Source organism: Acanthopagrus latus, chromosome 23, assembly GCF_904848185.1.
Source record: "Acanthopagrus latus isolate v.2019 chromosome 23, fAcaLat1.1, whole genome shotgun sequence".
NCBI classification, from domain to species: domain Eukaryota; kingdom Metazoa; phylum Chordata; class Actinopteri; order Spariformes; family Sparidae; genus Acanthopagrus; species Acanthopagrus latus.
The window spans coordinates 22,663,208-22,683,082 of record NC_051061.1 but is presented as its reverse complement, the minus strand read 5'-3'; the positions used below and the strand labels follow the sequence as shown (position 1 = coordinate 22,683,082).

Genomic DNA, 19,875 nt, shown 5'->3' with positions numbered 1-19,875 from the left:
GGTTCCGGCGGGTGGACGGAGTGGGGGGATCCCACTGTGACCCAGATCCATTTTAAACGCCTCGCTCTGGGGAAGCTGACGGACAGACGCTGGCGACGGAGAGAGAGCCCACGCTATGTCATTATGCTGGCAGAGTGCGGAGTACCATGTGGACCCGCCGGTGGGACGGATCACCTCGCTTTGTCCTTGTGCGTATCCATGTGCGTGATGGAGAGACAGAATGGAAAAGAGCGAGAGCCCGCTGTTGTTCACCTTCAAAACCACTCAGGACTTTTAATGGTCACCGCTGAGATTCACAACACAAACGCTAAAGTTACAGGAGAATCTGAAGACATGAAAATGATGAACAGGCAGTTTAATCTGAGTTTTTGCCAAAACAGCTAGAATTTATCATCATTACGACGACGAGACTTCTGATCAGAATCGAACGACACAAGAAGCCCCAGAAAAAGAAAAAAAAAAATTGAACTGAACAGATCACAGAGGAAAGTTTGTCCTGTTTTTGTCTCGTCCTGTTCAGTAATGAGATCTTGGTGTGTGTGTGTGTGTGTGTGTGTGTGTGTGTGTGTGTGTGTCGCTCTCGGAGAAAAAGAGGTTACGGTAGAATTGGTCCAACGCCTCTAAATTGCTGCTTTTTGTTTCAGCGGCTCATCTGGTCGAGTGCTCCTGATTGGCTGTTTCCTCCTGGCTGGAGAACAATCACAGTTTTCCTGGGCTGACACTGTATCTGTCACAGTGTTTTATACATTGTGATACAGGACGATGTTTTCTAATAGTTATTTTGGGTTTCTCTACATAGACACAATTCCTTCTGCATTCAAATGAACCATGGAAAAATGGTGCTCAGGCGTCTCTTTTCTCCTAAAATAAACCTTGAGCAGGTGAGTCACTAGGTGAGTTCATCAGTGGTACGTTAGCAAAATGTAGCACAAATCTGATCAACATCCCAAATTTCAGCCTCTTAGGGTGAAAACTGAAGCCACCAATGATGAGGACATTTCACTGGAGCGACTGACCGAAAGACCAAGCGACAGATTTACTAAAAATCCAAACTAGGAATGTTTCTAAGTTGTAAGTCATCTTACAGAAGAAAACTCAGATGGAAACTTAATTTTTTTATGAATGAAATTAAACAAAAACGCAGATGCAAATGCAAACTTGTGACAATGAAACGTTTTCAGACTGTTCTTCATCGGCTAGCTGGGAACGAAACATTTCCAAAGTCTAAAGCAAGTTCACGTCCCAACAAAATGTCCTAAGTGACATCACGCGGCGACGAGCTGCACCGCTGAATGTTTCGTCGTTCGCTCCTCATCTGAGGGTTTGTATTCATCTTTGATGACTCGCTGGCGTCTTGCTGATGTCACGTCTTCTCTTCAGTGAAACTCCTCTGAGCCTCTTAATGGCACATCGCAGCGTACTGGGTATTTAAAACATTTACGCTCTGTGCGCTTCACTCGATAATATTATTTCTCTCTGCACATGAATTAAGATGAACCCTGTGTTTCCTGGAATCATCAGTGAGTAACTTCCTCCGCTGACCACAGATCTCTTCATTTTCCATCTCGTGTTGCAGCAGAGAAACAGTCACTGTGTCTCTGCTGCTTATTTTTACTTACTGGAAAGTGTTTTTTCTTACATTCTCGCAGCACTCGGCCTGTACACCTTCTTACCCGCACAAGTGTCACGATCTTGACCGACGACGGCGTCCGAGGGAGCTTCTTCTGGAGTCTGTGAATTACTAACAAGGATAAGCACAGATTTATCTGATGTCTTCTCCGATACGTCAGAAGTAACATCACACAAAGCTGCCGTTATCCTTGCCGTGGAATATGCGACTCCGTGAAGTGCGGGGCAGAAAAACGAGGCGATGCCGAAGGATCCGTGCTGACATGTTGAGGCTGAGTCATGCCCGGGTCTTCAGAGAAAAACCTGCACTGACACACAAATCTACTTCGATACATAAATGTGAAAAAATATATGTTTTAAATGGCTTGGCTCATATTTTGATGTGTACACTACATGGCCAAAAGTTTAGGGACACAAAGCCACGTCACTTACCAGCTCAGAGCCCATCAGACGCCGACTGTGAGCCGTTCTGAGCGTTCAAAACCCCCCAAAAAACAAAAAACACTGTGAGAAAAGTCCAGTCTGTGCCGGCGTGTTTCTTCAGGAACCAGAAGTTTTATTTCTTTCCAATCCTGCCGCCTAGAAATGAAGTTTGTATGTTGCATGGAACGTTTTTCTTTGAGTAAATGAAACACTACGTGTAACGCTGGAGCTGCAGGAAGGTCACTCATGTCTCAACGTGCTGCTAACTTTTTCAAAACTCAACCAATCCTCATACAATGATATAATAGCTTTGTTGTGCACTCGCGGTCTGGTTAGGTTCAGGCACTGAAACTACTTAGTTTAGTAAATCAGAACTGTTCGGCAAAGCAGCAAAACACAAAACCCCAACGTTGCCTTTTTGTTTCACACTGGACACAAATATCCAACCATCCACCCCGTCATCGTCCTCCATATGAAGACTTTTCGCTCTTTATACGACATCTCCTGACTTCCTCCTTTGTGCTGTAATAATCACAAAGGCCACTAGAGGTCGCCACCTAACAAGAACCATTAATACTGGTTGTGTATAAGCTGCTCACCTGTTGATCTACAGGTTGTTTTTCTACAGTGGATGATGCAAAATTGCCTATTTCAGGGGGAAAGCAACTGAAATACGTTAATTTCATGTTCAGTATCAACACTTTCGCTGATGTTTCCTCATCATATCATGACAGATATGGCTTTGATATTTGGTTTGTCCACATACTAATGACTATAACGTGCATAAAAACACTGAGTAAATTCATCTGAATTATGTCAAATCCATAGTTTCAGTGTGGCATGAAGAAAACTTCTGGCTCATTTTTCTTTCTGTCGAACTTTCAAAGACTGTAACAAGTTTTTTATTATGATTCTGCATCTGTTCCTCCGAGCACTTAGAGAACAACTGCAGACTACAGCTCAGTTGTGATGAAACTTTAATGGTTGGAAGCTGAAAAGCAGAATTTAATAAGACACAAGACAGTATATGTCAGAAGTAATTAAGTGAGGACACCAAACGTTCTTATCGGGGTTTGGAAAAAAAAAAAAAAGGCAGCTGAGTCTTCCAAAAATGAATCACCCCTGTAACTTATTTCCCATAATTACACTCCGTGTTTTCCTGAAATTATGTTGGTAGTTTGGCACAAAGCTACTGTTGATAAGCAGGATGATGAAAAGATTAAATAAAGGGGAGAAAAGGCCGTCTTTGTGAAGACGCCACGCACTGGAAAATTGCCGCCGAGATCTTTTAATGACTTTGCAATTACGACTCGAGCTCGGATGCTTGTTGCGTTCGGCAGAATGCTAATCCGAAAAATGTTTACGTCTCTCGCTTCAATTTAGGGGAGTTCACGTCGGCTCACACTTCGATCGGACGCGATTACGCAGACGTGCGCCGTGTGAAAATTCATATCGGGGTGTAAGAAGTGGAGGAAACTCAAGGAGAGAGGAGGTTGTTTCCATTCCAGCTGCTCTTATTTGTGTGTCTGGCCTGTGTGTGTGTGTGTGTGTGTGTGTGTGTGTGTGTGTGTGTGTGTGTGTGTGTGTGTTCAGACAGCCCTCCCTCGAACAGAGGCGACCGGCTCGGCATTACACATGAAGACTTCCCACCAGAGGCCCCCGAGGCCGAGGATCTTTGTTTCTCCTTTATCGATTAGGGATTGTGTGTCGCAGCTCCTGGACACATCATGCGCCCCTGACATGGTTTCTTCTTTTTTTTTTTTTTTCTCCAGTCAAGAGAAAGACTCAGACTGTTGTTTCCTCCCCTCGGGCCGACCTTGTGACTTCTTAACAAAAAGAAAAAAAAAGAGAAATTCCGGTAGACAAACTCCTGAGCTCTCCAGAGCCTGAAGGCCAAACGTGCAGCGGTAAATGAGCACGGAGGGACAAGGAAATAAAACCAGGATGTGATTTTAAAACATCTACATCTGGAGCTCCCAGCGAGGACTTGTTTTAGGACGACATCATGAATAAACTGCTCCAGTATTTAATTTGTGGGGGTTTAAAGAAAGACCCTGATATTTTTGGTCTTTCTAAGAACAGGGGGATGAATTGTGGCCTCATTTGTCTGTAATTAATTCACAAAGTTCTTTGTCCAGCTTCTTTTCCTTCATGTTTTTGATGCTCATGTGTTCAAACGTTCCTGAATATTTCCAGATATTTTCTATAATCGACGATACAAGCTAGTGTCCGACAGAAATCAGCTTACAGTCTTCTAACTTTCCCACTTGTTTCAAGAAAAAGAACCTGAATTACAGAAACTAAAAGACTCGCTGAGATGATTTTCTGCAGCTCCAAGAGATTTTTGTGACCCAAGTGGACAAAATACTGGAATCCTCGTTCGGTGAGCGAACACGAAACTGAAAGCTGTGATTAATATGGATCCCCAGCAGGAGATTTAGTATTTTTTTCCCCTCTGCAGATGTTTTCGCTTTCTTGTGAAATCAAAGCTAACGTAACCTTGGCGTTCCTGGAGGGGGAAATAAAAAGAGTCTCGCCGTTTCCTCGCAGAGACTTTCATCAGGAAGCCTTTTTGAGTAAGTGGGTGTTTCTTTTTTTTTTTTTTTTTTACAGCCGCTTCCGTCGGAGACGCGTTTCTTGGCTCGACGCTTTGTCTCCTTCACACTTCTGCCACTTTCACAGAATTAAAAAGCAACAAGCGCCCTTCTCTTCCTCTGCCTCGTGAGTAATGTGTGATGATTAGAACAGATAATTGCATCTATTTACATATAAATGTGATTGATACTTGTCCCACGGAGCTGAGCTTCCTTAAGCCGCCGCAGGAGCCGTTTGCCACTGATCTTGTTATAATCTATCCATAATATTTGGATCCTCCATCTGAAGTTACCTAATTAAATGATCATTCGCGACAAGTAAACAATTGGGGATGATGATGCTAATTAACGGTGGCTGAACACTGTGAGCCGCGTTGAGAGACGCCACTGCTGCATTCGTCTAATGGTGTTTATTAGGAGACTTATGATTAATACGACTTCATAAAGAGACGGAGGAGGATCTGTTTTTCCCCCCAGTAGCAGCAGCATCTCTGCACACTGTCTGAGAGGCCGCGGGCCTAATTGATTAGGTGCTGTCATCCCCGAATATCGACCGCCCTCGTAAGAATCTCAAATGAGCACTCGAGTGATAATGCCAGCACTCGTTAAAATTTGGGCACAGTGGGACTTTTGTGAAATGTCAAGACGAAGCCAAACGGGTTTCCAAACAGGAGGACCTTTTATAAATAGATGCCGTGAATCCCATTTTCATAACAACGAGCAACAGCGTCTTGATTGTGCGTTCGTAAATTTCAGATATAATCACGTTCCTGCTCCTCGTCCCCGCTGTGCTTTTTAATTTTTACTGGCCCGGCCCGGAGCCCCGTCGGTGAAGGTGTTGCGAACATTTGCTCACCCTGTGCAGCCTTGTGTCAAACATGCCCTGCAGTCGGGCTGCGCCTCAACAGGTACACAGTCAGACTGCTTATTAAAACTCTGGCTCGGAGCCCAAAGAGCCTCCGGCTGCTCCTGAACTGGTAGCGTGTGTGGGGCTCGCTGGTGGGCTGCAGGTGCAAAGTGTTCGCCGAAAGGCGTCTGGATGGCGGTTCTGACCTCGGGTCAGACCGAGCCGCCGTTTCAATCGACATGCTGTAATAATCTTCACACGGCGGGACGCTTTCGCTCACAGGTGTTTCTGCTGACGTGACACCGGGACGTTTACAAGACGTGGAACATGTCACAGTGCAACAGAATGGTTTTCCCACTCATAATGTTTAGACAGATGTAACAACAGAGACCAGCCTCACACTGAGTCTCGTCTTTGGTCACTTTGGATGTGGATTTGTAGTCAGCTCGGCTTCAGAAAACCTCCAGATTTCCCAGTTAAATGCCTGACTTGCAAATCTTAGTAAAATACAACAAAAGTGGTGACAACACTTTAACTTTTAAACCAGTTTCAACACCTTCACCAATGACCACAGAGTTTTTTAACGTCTTTTCGGTGGAAAAATGCTCAGCGGTCAAATGAAACTAGCCAAATATCGTGAAAATGTGACATTCACATGTTTCTACGTGTGAATTACAAAGATTCATGCGAAACTGTCACATTTCTATATGTTTAAATTTTAGTTCCTGCATAAAATATGTTATAGAACATGCAGTTCACAAGTTACGTTTTCATAAAGGGACAAAAAGTCGCAAAAAAAGTGGCTGAAAACAAAATAATTATCTCAACACTTTACTGACAGATTCAATATCAACATATTTGTGTAGGAAGATCATTTCAAAGAGATTATTTTAGATATTCAGTGAGGTTTGTGCGCTCCACCTCTAAATACTGAGCTGTGTTTGAGCTCCTTGTTCAGGTTTAGCAACGATTACTTTAAAGAGAGCAGCGATGGCTTCACACCTCTCAGCCTGACCTTCTCCCTCGAAGATGTTTCTCTTCAGACGTCACACACTTCCACGACCCAAAGAGGCTGTTAGGAAAAATAAACCGATGCTGTCGTCTCCTCAGTGTCAGACCTATAATTCTGACTGCAGCAGCAGCAGCAGCAGCAGCAGCAGCGTTTACTGGGACTGAACACCTGAGAACAAGAGCATCACACTGAAACTGTCCCGGTTCCAGAAGTACTGACCGGCTCCTCGCTTCTGATGAACTGGGTTGGACGACCCGACAGGACGTGGACACCTGCCGTCCCTTGTCTCTTTCCTGAAGTCCGTTCGTGTCATCGTTTAGTTTTCCAGCATCGACACACATTCAGAATGGCAGCAATTTCATGTCATCCGCTCACTTTGACTGACGAGTCAGTCGTATGTTTGTGGGTGTCAAATGATGCAACGCTATGCAAAAAGCAGTCAGGTGTGTTCAACCTCCGTTATCGGCGCCTAAATGTCCCGGAGTGAAGCGCTCGTTACGACGCCAGCAACACATATTTAACACGCTTCTCTGTCCGTGCACAGAAGTTCACAGAGCCGCCAGATTACACCGCCGTACTTTTAGGAAGCGAGTTAATTCTCGTGTTTGTCAGGGAGGTCCGTTTTGTACTCACCGTGTGTCCACGGTTGTCAGTTGTCTACCTGGAGCTCCACGCGCCCCCTGCGGTCCTGACTGCAGGAGTGATTACTAATTATACAACAGCAGGGAGGCCCGCTGTGAGAAAGGTAACTCACCTGCCAAAAACATCAGAAATGTAACTTTTTGTTGTTTTTCTCTCTCTCTAATAAATATAATATTCTGATGCCGCGTTGTTTCATGTAGCTCACGGAGAAAGCAGAGGTGAAATCCGATTGTCGCAGCAGGAGAAAGGATTTATTTTGATGAATGCATGCGAGGGAATATTTGGGGGACTGCAATAAGAAAATCAGGAAAATACTTTGCATCCTATCTGATCTCAACCTGTGCGATAGGGAGGCGGGATAAGGAACGAGGGAGGGAGGCTGGAGATGAAAGGGAGCGCTGAGAGAGAATGAATGCGTAGGAAACAGTGAAGTGATTGTCAGAGCTTTTGAAGAGCCGTCTGGTTCGTACAAAAGGACAGGTCAGCGAGCAGATAAGGGTAGAGCGGTCTGTCATATGCACAGGTGAAGAAAATCCCACCTGGACACAAACAAAGAGAATGAGAAACACGGGTGAGGGAAGAGGACGGACGCAAGCCAGCCCTCCAAGGGACGGGAGACATTTTCTGACCGAGGCGACATCAAAGAGGACGAGACGGCGAGCAGCGAAAACACAAACCTGGTCTTTAAGAGCAGGTCTCGGCTTTTTTAAAATTACTCGAGCTGGGAAATGTTCCCCCAATGACACGACGCGAAGAGAGCTCTTATCTTGTTGTTCTGACGTTATGAAGAAATTAGACAATCCCAGTGAGAAGGTGCAGCAGGGCGCAGCAGCCAGAGATTAAAACTCATCATTCTGGCATTTTAAACGTTCTTATCATCAACAAAATCCTGTGAAAAGACCGAAACCAGCAGCACGGTCGTCCATTTTCTGAATCCCCCTACTGTGTATCTGACAAACAAAACCCACTGTTTCCCACTGAAGCTGTGGAAGAATGCCAATAACATATTGAAAGTCTGTTATTCACATGTGGAAATGTGGAATAAAGGCCGATATCTTCCAAAAATGAGATCATGCGGCATGTTTTGTTGCTACATTTGGAAACAATCGTCTATTTTTACTGCAAATGGGACCTGAAAGACTTGAAACTAGCAACTGAGACCACAAACACATCGAGGAACCGTTTACTGGGGTGAGAAGTAGGTTCGTTTTCTCATAAGCTTACATGCACTTAGACTTGAAACCCAGTGGAGTCGCCCCCTACTGGCCATTAAAAGGAATTCAGAGCAGGAGGCTCATGTCAAAGCATGACTCGCTGAAAAGGCCACAACATATTAATGCTTTGTATTTGTTTTCTTATTGATAAATGCTAAAAACTCACCACATATTCCTTTAAGTGTTCCAACAAAACTTCTATTTTTATAGACGCTCCAACATCGTTTGATCGATACAAAAACAAATCAGTAAATCCCTTCGTGAAGGCTTGTTTTCACCTGATTTACACCTCCTGCTGTAATGACATTTGTAATGCCAGCACCTCCTCTCACCTGAGAACAGCTAGCTCGCCTTCCTTCAGTTTAAATACCTGATGTGAGGAATCAATACGAAAAGTTCCAGCGTTTAAAAATCCTGCGAGTGTCGGTGTACAGTCACAGCTTCGGTTTTAACAAAAGCAAACAGCGACCTGTGATTTGCATTCCTCGGTGTACGCAGGATGTACACTGCAAGAACCTCGGGGCGTTCGTTTACAGTCGCAGATGAGGAAGAGAAAGAGAGAGAGAGAGAAAAAAAAAGGGAAATCATTTGAGAGATTGATTTGCTCGGAGCCTCGTTGTGCCTTCAAGTGTCTCACATGGTGGAGCAAATGAAGTTCCTGCTACCTCTTGTCTCCCATCTGAAGACTCCTGCTGTCGGTGAGCCACCGCCAGTCACATTTTGATCTTTGCTTTCATGTCTCTCGGTTTCTTCCCCCTCTAACCAAACATATCTCGCTTTTTAATTAGAGCCGGGGAATAGGCTTGGCTTCACTTTTTCATGTGTGAACCTTAAAATACATTTTTCAATCTGAAAGGAGATTGCATTAACCGAGGCACGAAATCTCAGTGTAATAGCCAGCGGGGGCCCATATGTGCGGTAAACACACCGACGACCGCACAGACACAGGCACTTTATTTATATTTAAAAAAAAAAAAAAAAAAAATGGGAAATTGCACTTTTACGACCTGATAGATGAAAACTAAATAAAACCTGAGAACCTGGAGAAATGGGGAGGTATGAAAAAAGGCCGGGTTGGTCCAGGGGAGTTAGAAAACACACCTCTGCGACGGCGGGAACAACAACATGGAGGCACTTCTCACAAGACAGAGCGATGCACTAACAAGCCCCTCGGAGTGGCTCGTTTTTTTTGTTTTTTGTTTTTTTTTTCCACCTCTTGCTGTTTTCTGTTCATTCCGGGTGCCAGACGCATCAGTCTGTGGGGTTCGCAGGGGGTTGTGACTGCTTAGAGATGAAATCCAAGCGGGCAGTGCATGACTGGAATCCACGCAGGGATTCAGGCTGCTGTCTGTCGCTCCTGACGAGGAAACATCATGTCAGAACTGCAAATTTCCGACGAGATTGGCTGCAGATAAGAAAAACATGCGCTTCTAAATTGGACAGCGGGCAGGAATGTGCTGCACTGACCTGATGAACTCCCTCCTACTGTACGACTGACATTTTTAATATGCTCACTGATGACACGCTGATGTATTTCAGCTATAAAGATGAACGGTATGGCCAAACGTATGTGATCTCAGGATGTTTTTCGAGGCACAGATGCAGTGACATCTTTATACAACAGTGTCATGTTTGTCCTTTTCCTGTTGCAGCACGACAAATCCAGCTCCATAGTTAAAGGTCTGCGCAGAGCCCTGACCCGACCCTGACTTATCACCTGATATGAGTGTTAGACCTCCCTGATGCTGTCTGCAAATCCCTGCAGCCAGGATTCAAAATGTGTCGGAAATCCTCAGAGCAGAGGAGCGAAGGCTGTTATACCAGCACACAAATTGTTTTTCGAACAATGTCTTCAACAGTTACATGTGTCATTATTAGCTGTCCGCATACTTAAGGCCGTGTTGTGCACAAAACAAAAGCACCTTTTTTCCCTTTTACTCAAGTGTTTTTCTTCTCTGATTCGATAAAGTGAGCAGGGATATGAGAAAATGTGGCTTTTATACAGCAGCTTTAATATAAACTTTAATAACCACGTTCCTGTTAGCTTTCTGCAGTAACCTGAGTCTGGACATCAGAGGAGGACGAGTGAATGACAAGATGATGAATGAGTAAAACTCCAGAAAACAAACGATTCATCACTATTTCATTAACAACTTTGACTTGACAGTGATTCACTCTCAGTTTGTGTTGCAGCTGTTCTCTCAAATGCTCCAAAAATAAGGAAAACACAGGTAAAGAAGCTTCTTGTATCCCAGGTTTTAACATCATCTGATCACTGACTGCTGCAAATCTAAGTTTTACAGCAAACATTAATATAAACTTCTGAGTTTTTGCACTTCTTGATTTTTTTGCAGATGCATTTGAAGATCCTGCAGGTCTCTTGAAGAGTCACAAGTGTGTTGTTAGGTTTGATTAGCGAATATGTAAAAATGAGCAAAAAGGGAACAAGCCTGTGAACGACAAGCCCCAGAATCTCAAAATGAAAAAATCTCAGATCTCTGCTGCACAATAAAGAGTTAATTCAGTCGCTGGTAAAATATTAATTTCAGCTGCGTCTGTCAGAGATGTTGTAATTACTCTTGTAGAAGTCGACAGAGGTCACAGATTAACTTTAAATTGATCTGGTTGACAAAATCATCAAGATGGAAGCTCTTCACATAATTGAAGGAGGAGGAGGAGATTTAAATCTTATTACAAAAAACATTCTCCACCAACGTCCCAGAAATGCTGATCAGGACTGTGTGAAGTAATGAGCCTCCATTATGAACAGCCGGGCACCTCGGTTACTGCTGACACTGTCGGAAACCTATCATCACCTTGGCAGATTAAAAAACAATCGAGCGCAAACATTTCAAATTCGTAATTCATTTCCGGTTGTGCGGCGTTTGATGAATGAAACCAGACTGGAGATCATTGTTTGAAAAGGAGCCGCTCCGAGAAAAGAGGAGTCGTTACCGTCAGGTCACAGAGAGAGGCGCAAATAACAAAGCACAGCGGGAAAGACGGTTTCAAATAATATCCTGCTAATTAAATTCTGCCAAAAGTCGAGCAAAAAGCCATTAAAATGACACGATTGCTATTTGAGTGGAGCGTTATTGAAATTGCCTTCATCTGAGGCACGTCCAAAGATTAAAAAAAAAAAAAAAAAGAAGTGATAAGAGTGAAAAACATTAAGTGTGAGCCACTGCTGGGTCACATCATTTAGTTAGTGTTTCTGGTGGCAGCACTTTCTATCCACCACATGGTTTTAAAGCTAGTGTGTGAACAGGTGTATGTCTTCACGAGTATTTTCACAAAAACACAAACAAATCAGACGTTAATCACAAATGGTCGAGTATCAGAGTGACAAATCCACATGTAATATATCTGTATATATTTAAGATGTTCACTGATGCTCCACTAAGCCTTTTGGCATCAGTTTCGATCATCCTGGGCTCTGTAGTCAAGTTAGGTTAGGTTAGGCACCAAACTACCTGGTTAGGTTAGGTTTAGGTTTAGGTGAAACAACTACTATATTAGGTTAAGTTTAGGCAAAAAAACCACTAGGTTAAGCTCAGTTAGGTTTAGGCTAAACAACTACCAGGTTAAGCTAGGTTAGGTTTAGGCTAAACTACTACGTTAAGCTGGGTTAGGTTTAGGCTAAACAACTACTACGTTAAGCTAGGTTACGTTTAGGCTAAACAACTACTACGTTAAGCTAGGTTAGGTTTAGGCTAAACTACTACGTTAAGCTAGGTTACGTTTAGGCTAAACAACTACTAGGTTAAGCTAGGTCAGGTTTAGGCTAAACAACTACTATATTAGGTTAAGTTTAGGTGAAACAACTACTTGGTTAGGTACAGTTAGGTTTAGGCTAAACAACTACTATATTAGGTTAAGTTTAGGTGAAACAACTACTTGGTTAGGTACAGTTAGGTTTAGGCTAAACAACTACTATATTAAGTCAAGTCTAGGCTATGCAACTACTAGGTTATGTTAGTTTAAGTTAAGGCTAAACAACTACTAGGTTAGGTTAGGTTTAGGCTAAACAACTACTATATTAGGTTAAGTTTAGGCAAAAAACTACTAGTTAAGATAGGTTAAAGCTAAACAACCGCAGGTTAGGTTTAGCCACACCTGGTTATGTTTAGGAAATGATTACGCTTTTAGTTGAAATACCTATGTCACTTATATATTTTAATTACATAATTTATATAACTTATTTACAGTACGAAACATAACAAATCAATCTTTGCCACCCAGGATTCAAAGCTCCATGTCTCTGGGGACAGTCAGGTGTATGACACAGTCAGAAACATGCAATTTCTCTTCTGAGTGACATTTTATCAGATTACCTGCAGCTTCCTCTGGAGCCACAGTGGACTAATTTACAGTAATACTCCTGTTAGCACAATTTAACGTGTAAATTGGTGGAGTTGCCCTTTCCGATGGCAGACCTTTCAGCGTTTTTCTTTTTTTTGCAATTTAGAATTATAGTTGTCAAATGTGCAGAGTAAAGTATTTTTTATTGGCAGTTGTGGGCTCAGTTTTATCATCCTCTTTATCTGATCTGCTTCTGGCCTTTTTACGATTTCATAATTTCCTCCGTAACCATTTTATCTTTTATGGCAGAGCGAAGTCTCCTTTAATACGGGAACTATAAACTGAATGGATTCTCCTCCTAACTTTTGATGGCAGCAATAAGAGATAGATCACTCTAAATGATAGTTTACAGGTCAATTAGAATGATTTTTTGCTGTTTTAAAATAGCCAGAGCATCTCACCCCCTCCCAACCATCAACAATTATTCATTTCCACCGTGACTGTGATCCTCCCACCACCAAAATAAAGTTGTTTTTAAGCAGAATTGCTCCAGAAACAATCCACTTTGTTCCAAACAGAAATAGATCAATAACTGCTGGAACCACATGGTATCACAATCTACCAAAGATTCATGGTACCAAGAGGGTGAAGCCTGCCGAGTTTAACACTGTAGTTTGTAGCTTCCGTTGTACTTTTTGTGCAAGTTAACACGTTTTAGCGAGCAGACATGATCGAGGAGGAATGAAATGCTTCAAATGGCCTCAGGTCAGCTGCAGCGAGGACACGAGGCCTCTGTACAGGGAGCACATGCTTCACCAGCTGAGCCACTGGGGCACCCATAGTCGCCCAGATTTTACCAAACCTTCACAAGGTGGGCGATCATAAAACCAGTCACCTGAAACATCTTTTATAGCGTAATTTGGAGGTAACAAACAAAGAGAGAGAAATAGCAACATGTATTCAGTTTGACAATGTTGGATCAATCATATACATCCACATTTCTTAAATATATATTTATATTATCTTAACGTGCACATCGTTAAAATGTAACAAGACGATGGTGTAACAATCGTCTCGGGCTCTCTCCTCGCATCTGACACTGAAGGAGGCTTCAGAAGGGAGAAAAAAAAAGGCTGAACTTCAGAAGGATACGAGGGCAAATCAACCCGTGTGGGAACTCTTAAAATACCCCTTTAACTAGGGCAGCACACGAGGCTCGGGGTGTAGCACGCTGCATGGCGAAACCTGTCCATGCAGGAGGGAGACACGAGTTATATAAACCAACACGAGACGCCGCAGGATCCCTCCGACTGGCGGTTGTGATTATAAAAAAACGGCGTGGTGGGCGCCTGCGAGGGGTCGGGATTGGGCGACTGGGCAGGTAAACACAGCGCACAGACCTGCGGATTAACTCCAGAGCTGCTTCTACTTTTGAATTCCAACAGTGCCAGCCAAGCAACTTCAACAACTGGGGGAACGGAGCGGCGGTGGTTAAAGATTCATGGGCTCCATATTCACAGCCATCCGTTCCACTGATGAGGTCTATAGCGAGGGATTAGGGGAGCCTTGCATATTGTTAAAAGTAAATTGGTGCCTTTCAATTCTCGCAGCATTACCCAGTCTGTCCTGCGCGTATAATGAATTCCAGTAATGAACTGGCCTTATACAGGAGAGCACAATATCAGCCGTAAAGTGTTGTACTATGCACACCACATTTGTCACCATTACAGTCAATATTTGGTGACTGCCACAAGATTTATGTGGCCCTGGGGAACAATGAAAGAAGCCTGGTCTAATCTAATGTGAGTCATGATAGTCTCCGTGGCTCCGATTGGGCCCAGGTACTGCTCGGCATTATATACACACACAATGCAGCACCAGCTATTCTCCATTGCTTCACTGTATGCATCACACCATTAAAAGGCATCATTATTACTTTGAGAGAGAAATAAAAAAAAGTATAAAAACAACAAAAAGATGCGTTTGTGCTCGAATTGAAAAGTTTTATCTCCGAGGCGAGGCTGACCCAAATATTAAAAAAAACAAACAAAACCAAAAAAACCCCCTCCTTCTCTATTTGTGCTGCTCGTCTCTGGTGACTGAGTTTAACGTGGAATCAATTCAACTAATTGGAGACTTTAAATTGTTCTTGCCCTGAAACTGAATCGTCGCCAGAAGCTGCAGCCTTGTTCAGCCAATGGAAAACAAATGATAGTGTTTTGTCTTTTTAGCTCCGTCTTCAATTAACTTCTTAAACTCTAGATTTTCACTTTGCATCTCGACTCCCCAACCCGTCTAATTTTCTTTAAATTTAGCGAGGGAGACATGTGGTTATATAGTAACTTCTGTTCTCTGAGCGAAGAGACCATCACAAAGCTTTTAGACGACTGATGACACTAACGACGCCACATGAGGTGAGAGAGGCCGGCATGTGTATATCTAAGGAGAGTCGCAATAGTTTCTGTGCCTGATTGGCTGATTGGCGCCAAAGAATAAGTCGTTATCTAAAGTACTCGGGCTGATTTGGTCACCTCGACACAGTCAGCAGCTGCGACGCACCGCTTATAGGAAATATAACAAGCTGCTTAAGAGCACAAATTTGCATCAAATGTTCCACTTCAGCGTTATAACTCGGAGAAATGATCCACGTAATTTTAGATTGAGTGGGACGTACACATTCTGAGGAATAATGATAGACTTTAAAGGTCCCAGATGTGCTTGAAAATTGTCACAATTTAAAGTTTTATTCAGCCTCACGGTGATCCAGAAACAGCAGGCTGTACATCCATGAGCACACTGGCAACAGGAGCTGCTGATATGTAATTCGGCCCATGTTTGTTGCCGTAGTTACAAAACGGATCTCTGACAAGCCAAGGCTGTTGTTGGTGTGAACTGGTAGGATGACCTTGAATCTGTCTGCAGTAGCAAACTGATGCTTTCTATTCACCACTAAGTCAGAGGTGAGAAGCTCTGCAGTGACTTGGATAAGAGACAACAACATCTGAGAGTCCAAAAGTCATAATGTGAGAACAGTTTGTCAGCAGGCCTTTATTTTGAAAGTCTAACCAGCGCACATCCAGACCTGATAAGTTGAGATTAAAGCCACTGACCATGTTATAGCTCACAGTGCTGTGCTGGTGTTTCCACATTATCTGAGGAAGGACCCACAATGTCTAGACCTTGAGAAGCTGCGTGATATGAAACATATTTCTCTATACCCTCTGACATTATCACAGCAATACGCCGTCTCTTATCTCTCTTCCCCGAAGCTACACGCACGGTGAAATATTCAAACCCGACACTTTTTGCAGCCGCAGCGTCCCATCAGACAGAAATATTCCCGTTGTCTCCTTTTGGAACACTTTAAAAACCATTTCACTGATATTCAGCCTGACATTGTTGGGACGTTTAGGAGCGCGGCTATCTCCGCTGGAAAGTTTGGTTAGTTTGACAAATGTTGTGCAAAAAAACCCCCAAAAAAACAGCACGAGAAGGTAGAGATGGATTCACCAGAGGGTCAAAGGCTTCCAGGTAATCATTAAGTTTGATCAGGGTGGCTGGATTTGGTTCATACAGGCCACATTTGGTTGTGTCATTAGGTGCTGAATTAAAGCAGCACTCAGGGCGTCTGCCAGACTTTGCTATTGGATCTGAGATGTATTCATGTCTTAAAAGTCAAGATCAGTTAATGCCCCTTTAACCCAGAGGTAATGAGAGTGTTTTTCACCCACTAAACCCTTTTCATCCAGCCAGACTCTCAGAGGAGGAGGAGGATGAGGAGGAGGAGAACAGCTTGCTCAGCGATTCGCTTGGATTTTTTTCCTCCTCCTCCGACCAGCTAAATCCTGCCACAAACAACCTGAAACTGCCCGACCGTAACAAAAAAAAAAAAGCATTTATTCTCCCCAGCAGTGTTAAGAGTACCATTCCACCTCCCCACATCTCCTCTCTCAATATTTCTCCCTCTTGATACTTCATAAGAATCTGCCCGCCAAGAAGAAGAAGAAGAAGAAGAAGAAGAAGAAGAAGAAGAAGAAGAAGAAACGCCTCGAGGCGGCTGATGTCCAGCCGGGCTCGGACATCAGCATGCACACACAGTCCGCGGGCTCGTGTCCACATCACGTCCATCACATCTCGCCCCTCCCTCCGGTCATTCGCTCTTCAGGCAACTCCACTTTACAATAGACACGTTGCCATGGTTACCACATACCGCAGCCAGCAGCCCGGCTCGTCTCATGAAGCGTGAAGCTGCTCCGGATTTTCATTTTTCCTTGTGTGTGTGTGTGTGTGTACGTTCGATGATCTTCAGTCCGTATGTTGAACATTTTTTTTCTTTTATGAAAGCCACACTAATTAAGATTTTTTATATCAACAGCAGATCAGATGGCGCTTTAGTGTCTTTTGGCTCCTTGTTTCTGTTCCTCAGGCTCCATCTTTACGTTCACTGCTCTCATGGAGCCTGTTTCCACTGTTGTACTTTACTGTTACTCGCCCAGCGAAGGCAGGCGCAGAAAGTGTGCGACAAGCTGGTGACATTAAGGAGCATTCAGCTGCTGAAGAGCCAGACATTTACCTCTGGAGTTAGTAAAGAACAAAACGGAGCTAAAGAAGGAGAATAATGAGCTTTCTTGCTGGTTGGAAACACTTGAAAAACTCCAAATGAATGATTAAAATAAATGATGTCTTCTTTACAGTTTGTCCTGCTCTTCAGCTGCCACAAAACATAGAGAAATGCAGATATAATATGAGTTCAAAACACAATAATTCCCTCCCAGCATGCAAAGCTGCAGGAGCAGATCTGCGGCTGACCGAAGTCCCTCCTGCCACTCGGCAGCCATCTTGGCAGGCTCACGTCTGAGTGAGTGTGGAAAGAGTCCTGACTTCACTTTAACGGTCACAGAGACGCAAAAACCACCAGAGAACACCTGAACAGATTTAGCGTCTAATCTTTAAAATAACTTCACCTTTTATTTTGGTAATCCTCTGAATTACTGTGACATCCTCCTCTTCTTCTAAACGCGCCTAAAATTAAAAATCCTTCTGCAGCCGAAACCAAATCAGCTGAAAACTGGTCGACTTGCAAAACAGTTAACTGGAAAATCATGAATATTTTTGTGTTTTGGTGATTTGATTGTCTTCATATTTGTCTTTATCTATGATAAGAAATTAATTTCTTGCATTTTTAGCTGTTTTGGCTCTTATGTTGTCAAAAAACTAGATTCAAAACCTTTATTATTGTCGTTTAAGTTGATCTGCAGTGTGTTTCGTTAAATTATTGGCATATTAACTGCTGCACAAACACTTTGGAGCGATATTAATGTCAACTACAAACATCTTCTTGTTTCATCCTGCTTCACATTAAAGCTTGTTGTTAGTTCCCTCCTGTGTGTTTCTGCGTAACGCAACAACAACATATTCAAGTCTTAAGATTTAAAATGTGTCAACTTAACTCTATTTTTACACAACCTGACTTCAGTTTTATGAACTTCTGAACTCTATATTTTCAAAAGTGCTCATGAATTCCTTCTTACATTTGAAAGAATAATAAAATACCCTGAAGTTCTTCTCAGGTGAGCAGTGAGTTTATAGTTTTTACTCTCGAGTTGAGGCAGCATTGGAAATAAAAAAGAATATAATAACACTGGAGGAGAGAGATTTAATAATCGGGGAGTTGGAGAGCAGCGATATAAGTATTCGAGTTATTAATTCAGAGTCGGATCTTGACGGTGTGGATATCACGGCAGAAAGTAGGCCACGGATCCCGACCAGAGATCATGTAATTTTCTCAAATGAACATCATCGGTGTAAAGGCCGATGAAGAGAGCCACACCCCCTCTCCAGAATGGGGTCAAGTGTTAAATATGCCGCCTTTCACACTGAATTTCATTTCCTCTCTGCCTCTCTCTCTGATCTGCTCACGTCTTCTTCTCCTTCTGTGACATTTTAATTGCCGGCAGAGCTGCCGAGTTGAAAATATTGCCAGCGCAACATCAGTTAGGAGATCACCACGAGTCGCTTCATTCATGACGCAAGAACATCAAAGTCGTCTGTAAACAAAATCTGAATGAACGGCGACGTTGGAGCAGCGGAGGGTTTATCTTCTCACAGGAGGGGGGAGGAGGGAGCCGGCGTGAGGACGTTTCTTCTTCCTCCTCCCAACACGTGAGTGTCAAATAAGAAAATGAAGTGTTCAGCTGATCCTGTGACGACTTCTTTAATCGCTCTTCAGATGTGTTTTAATCACACGCTGCCACTTTTGTTTTGTCGAGCTGCGTGCGCGCGCCAGTCGTTCGCCGAAAGGGTTCCTCCGCCGTCGCACAAACGCATTCCCCTGAAATCTAATGAACTCATCAAGAGATGTGACTTTTCATTTGAGATCCCTGCTGGCTGCTCGGCTAATTGCATTTCCCCCTCCGTGACAAACACGTCCCCTGCAAATACTGGGGATCTTCTGGAGTGACGTGTGTCACAACAATACCAGTTTTTTGAGGCAGCGTGAATCAAAAAACGCACATCAGTGAAACTTCTTTTCATGTCATTAAAATCTGTCTGAGGAAAAATGGTGGAGATGCAGCAGGACGGAGACGCCGCGTGAGGATTTAAACACCAGAGAGTCGGCTGACGAAACTACTGATCTCATGCTGCAAATACAACGCGTACGTACAGATCAGCTGCATGTTCACCATCCTGATGTTACATCTTGGTGAAGAATTAATGGTCTTTGTTACGAGTCTTTTCATGGAGCCGTTTCTCATCGTGTCATCAGGTTTACAGTCTGTGGAGGAAACGCTTCTCTATAAGTATTTCACTGAGAGACACAGAAGAAGAGCTGTGAGTTCCCTTTGGCTCAAAAAAAGGAGTAGAAAACTACAATAACCACAATGCACTGGGCTGCAAGGATAAATACTGGGCAGTGCTTGACTTTTAGCTCTGAGCCTGTTTAGAAAATACATTTCTGAAAACATTTCAGGAGAGAAAAAAAACACAAGGAACAGGTTTGTGATTGATCAACGCGTCCTCATTTCACAGTTGTCGATCTGATTCTGTCATACTGAAACTTTATTATGTTGGTTTTTATTCTCTAGACACAAGATCTGTTTTATATCTTTAGTCCGACTTTCTCTGCTATCCATCTCAACTACTATCTACTGTCTCAAGCTGTAGGATGCTGCATGATGTACAGATCGTAAAGCTCCTCGAGGCAAAAAAAAC

At 43.3% G+C, this 19,875-nt stretch overlaps 1 protein-coding gene across 3 annotated transcripts in view; it reads right to left on the bottom strand.

Moving 5' to 3' along the window:
• LOC119013299 (protein shisa-6) overlaps window positions 1-19,875 on the bottom strand; it is a 77,219-nt gene that overhangs the window by 17,435 nt on the left and 39,909 nt on the right. The window contains exon 6 of one of the 3 annotated variants that reach the window (XM_037087690.1): window positions 9,575-9,718. The exons of the other annotated variants lie outside the window; for them this stretch is intronic. Coding sequence (XP_036943585.1) covers window positions 9,575-9,718 — 144 coding nt within the window. The remainder of the gene's footprint in view (window positions 1-9,574; window positions 9,719-19,875) is intronic. 3 annotated transcript variants of the gene reach the window in all.